This window comes from Xenopus laevis, chromosome 3S (genome assembly GCF_017654675.1).
Source record: "Xenopus laevis strain J_2021 chromosome 3S, Xenopus_laevis_v10.1, whole genome shotgun sequence".
Lineage (NCBI taxonomy): Eukaryota > Metazoa > Chordata > Amphibia > Anura > Pipidae > Xenopus > Xenopus laevis.
In genome coordinates, this window is record NC_054376.1 from 98,685,728 (window position 1) to 98,691,117 (window position 5,390).

Genomic DNA, 5,390 nt, shown 5'->3' on the forward strand with positions numbered 1-5,390 from the left:
TATAACAAGTATAACTTGTTTATTTTATATTTTTTCATATCAGAAATACTAAACTGCATGTTTGTTTTGGAGATATTTGCAGAAAATACATCCGATTGATTTCCACTAAAACTTGTATCCTCATGCAAATGTGTATTGTGAGTTTCTTCAGCTTTTTCTGCTTTTACTGCATGTCTAACATAATGACAACATTGCAAGAGAGAGCAATAGGTGGCTGTCTAGCATTCTCAGCATATCAAGATTATTGCACTATGACAATATAAGAGTAGGCATTTATTAACCAAATCTTCCTTATAGCCAATTCATTACATGGCCTTTAAATTCTAAATAAATATTTCATGTTCTAATATTTCTAAACCATTAAGGGTGCCTTTTAATGCTTTTCTCATAGATTTGCAATTTATGTTTCGGATTATGGAAAATGACAAATATACATTCAATTGTAGATTACTTTGATCGTGACTTAATTTTATTGCTAAACTGTAAATTAGGTGCATCAATAACTAATAAGCCCTATATTTAAATAATTTCATAAATCAAGAATCAAGACAATGGAGACCCTAATACAGTATACAGAGTACAGAGGGGGAAAAGCAGGAGTGGAGATAGGATAAACTTTACCCAGTATTTAAAGTAATTAACGATTACGAATCGATAATGAATAAAAGGACAGAGGCTCTTCGTCTGAAATAAGAGGGTGGGATCTGGATTAATATTAGATTCATATAAGTTTAGTAGTAGATGCCTGGAACTAATTTCCAACTGATACAGTGGGGGATGCAGATATGGGTTTGTCCTGAGTATGAACTGAGAACCAACGATTAACTACTTGGCCTCTTTTGATTATCTGATTGGCTCTCTTTTTGACACAGTCAGCTATGTAATTATGTTAATGTGTCCACTTTATTTGTGACTCATTTATAAACATATTGTTAAAGTGCCTGTATGTTCAGCGCCAATAACTTTATTTTATCAAGCCAAGCAGCATAAGTAAAATATGACTGTATAGTAATGTTTAGCTGCACTGTATTTAGGGATAATCAATTCAAAGAAGACCAAAAACAAACTACAGCAAACGATTAAGGTACAGCAAAATGTATGGGGAGATTGGCAGATTAGTGTCTAATAAAAGCTATTACCTTTGCAGGTTCCCCAATGAGTCCCCGACGTTGTTCTTCACTTCCTCTTTTCCGGGGCTGAAGATTTTTTCTTTGAATGAGCTGAGCGCTTGGAAAGGCATTGTAAATGTATATAGCCAGTACCAACGTTACAAACCATTCATTCTAACCGTCACCTTACAGAGCTAAGAGTGCCACTTGGAGATAGTCCACTCATCGCCTGCACAGAGCTCCTTACTGAAATGTAATATCCAAGTGCATTGCTTGTTGAAATTCTCCTTTAAATAATCAGCTTTTGTTTGTTAGTTGCAGCTTCAAATGCTGAACTTAGGCTATCCAGGGTAATGTATAGGAGATCCAGATTCAGTGATCAGGTCAGTGGAAGTGTCTATCCAGTGAAGCTGATGAAGAGCTCTGCCTCTAGTGATCCTTATTGTGGAGGGATGGATGACAGCTGCACACATCACACACACACAGTGCTGCTAGCTAATCAACCTTATACCCACATCAGGCATAGTCAAGAACCAGGGCAATGTTATCTGATGCCATTCAAAACAACAACGGACTTGGGAAAACTTATCTCATAGATCCTATACAATAATGCTCATGAGAATGAAAATTAGCTCACGGAGAGCAGCAGGGCTCTGGTATTAATGCACATTTTTAATGAAACGAAAGCACACCATAAAATATTACTTTCTGCCCAATCAATGCTCCAGGATCTTGAAACCTGATAACAGCCCTCCTAGGTTGTCACGCGTCCCTGATACAAGTGGAGATGCTATAGTAACAGATACGATGGGTATCTACCAGCTTGGTTATTAATAGCATCCCATACAAAGCTCTAGACAAAGAAACGAGTTTATTAAACATTTAAGGACTTCTTCCCATCTCCATGACGCATTCACTTGGCCGCATGCATTATTACTAAGCTTTTTTTTTTAATTTATTTATTTCTTTTGGTGCTGGGGGAGGCACACAAGTCACAGTAAAAGCAGCTGTTTATTGAGCTTCATAATAATACAAAGGAATAATGAAAAACGCAAACATGCCCGGTGAGCATGATGCAGTTGTTGTAGGAGGATTACAAGCAAATATTGACGTTTCTAAAATCAGGTAATGTGAGATAAGCCATGCTTGTTCATCTGTGGGGAAAAAAATTTAATCATCATCATCATCATCATTTAGTTATACAGAACCAGCAAGTTAAACATTGATTTGTCATAACAAAATTCCAAAATTAGACAATGGGATTAAAGGACCATGCTTCTAAAAGTTTACAATCCAAAGGCCATAATTCGTTGTAAAATCAATATGCTACTGAAACAGCTACACTGCTAAACTTGCCTTTTATACATTTCTCTGACGTCTTCCCCTAATCCTACACGAGGTTCACTGCAGATTCCTAAAAATTCGAAAACATTGCCAATAATTAGTATAGACGCACTTTTTCACATCCACTGTTATATTCCATAATTATTTCTATAGGTAATAATGAAGATATACATCATGGTCTTATGCTAAGCATTTATTTCACGGATACCCAAAAGAAGGGACTTTAATGCTCAGCTGCTACCTGCTCCCCGCAACATTTTTCTACTTTACTCATGAAAAATATTATTCTCATTTTTCCATAAACATAGTTTTCAGTCTCCCTTAGGGACAATGTATATAGAAATGGCAACATTTTATACATAAGCTGAAATGGACCAAAAAGGTAAAAAAATAAATGTGCTTGCAATTAAGCATTTTCATCAAAACAAAGAAATTTAATTTTATCAAAGACGTGTTATGGGCAAAGTGCTAAACTTTTCCCCAGAATTCCTTTGCAATTTGCACGGCATTCATCGAACGAGGCTGAACGGGTGAAGAAGTGCCAGACAATGGTTGGATGTAGTACACATAGGTGCAAGTTGAGCTTGAGGAAAGGTTGTTGTAAGCCTGAAACATCACTGTATTTCTGTCTAAGAATATTAATCAACAATAAAGGCTTTTTAATTTCACTGTATGGTGCTGTCTACATGAATTTTGTGCTTCAAGTCTGGCCGGGAGAGGCTGACAATTGACATGCACCTTATATACGGTGTTCTGAGTGCTGACCATTTATTAGTTATACATTGATTAAGTGCAAGTTGAGCCCAAAGTCGTCTATTAGCAGTCTAACACTACTTATATCTTGGAAACTACTAAAATATAAAAATGAATGTTACTTGCTCCTGATGGGCATGAGCAAAATTGCACATAACTTTATGCTTTGTTCTTGTGTTAGCAAATAAGCCCTGCTATTTGCTACCTAGGGAGCAGTTTAAGTTCTGCATTGTGTGAAATAAAATTACAGTTGATTGCCTTGATTATAATAGATTTGATTATCAGGGGGGGCATGTAGAGAATAGCTAGCAGGAGACTGTACATCCATTGTAGGTAGTTTAACACACGTTGTAAATAAATATGAGTGAAATCTGCTCAACTAAACTAGTCAAGTACTTGCCACTGGCTGACACCTGAGCTAGCAATATGATCTCAGGAAGCACAAACTCAAGACGTAATTAGGAATAATAAGGAAGGAGAAGGGAATAAATATATAATGGTTTGATCCTGGTTATAGAGGCCATCTGGTTGACTGCAAACTACTTAGCATAACTGTTGCTCTATATAGTCTACACTTAAAGTACGTGTGTTCATATAGTATGGTATGTCTGCATCATGGAAAAACAGGCAGATCTCACAAAGAGAAAACATTAAGGAGTCTCACTTCTTTATATAACAGAAGCTAGAGCGAGCGACTTTGTGCCATAAACAGGAAGGATTCATATTTTGCTGTGGAACCCTGCCCCTTTCATCCCATCTTCATACTGTGTGTGATCACAATGTGTTGCTGGCTAATGCAGGATTGCTTATTGCATGGATTTAAAGAGAAGATTAAAAGTGCAGTGTGGCTCTATCCAAATGCTGATACACAATTTACAGTATTTTCCAATAAATGATCAAAGATTAAGGAATGCTGGGAGTTATAGTCTAGTAATATCAGAGCTCAATAAAACATTCTGCCAACCAGATCTCCCAAGCAGTGCTCAGAAGCCCAAAAAGCCCAATAAATAGTAATGGTCTATGGCATCTTACAACAATCACTCTGGCAAGAATCGGGGGTAGATTCACTAACCGGCAAAAAGTCTCCAGCGACCGCTTTCCACCCATCAGCACAATTCGCCTGGCGAAATTTCATACAGACAACGCTAATTCACTAACATGCCGAGTTTCGTCGTGGGTGGCGACCGGTGCCGACTGTTCGCTAGCGTTACTTTGCCAATGCGAGCAATTCAAAGTTAAGATGCGCTATCGTTCATTTCTGCCTAGAGCAAATACGCTAGAGGTCTTGCGCTCAGGTTAATTTGCATATGACGGGAAATTTCAAGTTGAATGGACGTCTTTATGTTACTTGTTGCAGCAAATACATTGCATTTCCACTGTTAAATACACAAGTCCAGGGAACCTTAATAAAGACAATAGAGATGTTACAATGCCCTACACATGAGCCCACTGTATAGTTTATGTTCCATATGTTAGAAAATGTATGGAGATAACCGGTTTCCCAAAAAAAATTTTTTGAACTTTGATGCTTTTTCTACTAAAGAATAAGATGTAAGTGACAGAAGATTGAGGAAGATCTATGCACTCGAGTGCACTTCACCTGGTCTGAGCTGGTAAGTCTGGTGAAAGAGGTAACTTTCAATAAAATCCGCATTTTACTGAATTTGCCGAGTAACGTCCTTTCGCCAGAGCAAATTGTCACCTGGCAATAGAGTGCAAATTAGCGCTTGCGCCTCTTTTTCTAGCGAATTCGACCTACGCCCATTAGTAAATCGGCGATGTCCCTGCAGGCTGTAAAGCTGCCCCCTGGTGAACCAATGTTTCGGTCCCCTCAGGCCATTGTCAAGATTTCACCTATATATACTACAGTGCCTTGTAGGCGATATCCTCCAGGAAGCCTAGAGTTTTGTGCTGGGTGAAAGCACCTATAAGTCAGTTGCCATGTGAATCCTGGGAAATTTGCAATGGCTCCATTGCAGCCATTCACACTTCTAAACTGTCCAAAACCCTGCCTGTCTCAGGTTATCCACACTCCCTATGCGGCCAGCTTTACAAGGCTGATCTCATTCTCCAACTCAACCCCCAGTAAGAGGTGAGCCCTTTGCATCATAAGTAGCTACAGTCACAGCCGAACGCCAGAGCTAAAGTAACACATTTATATTTATAGACTCAACTGTAATGAGG

General features: G+C 38.3%; 1 protein-coding gene across 1 annotated transcript in view; it reads right to left on the reverse strand.

The window, feature by feature from the left end:
- Positions 1–3,733, reverse strand: part of LOC108713213 (vesicular glutamate transporter 3) — a 38,028-nt gene extending 34,295 nt beyond the window's left edge. The window contains exon 1 of the mRNA XM_018256071.2: positions 1,140–3,733. Within this exon, the coding sequence (XP_018111560.1) occupies positions 1,140–1,240 (101 nt within the window). The 5' untranslated portion in view covers positions 1,241–3,733. The remainder of the gene's footprint in view (positions 1–1,139) is intronic.
- Between the last annotated feature and the right edge of the window lie 1,657 nt (positions 3,734–5,390).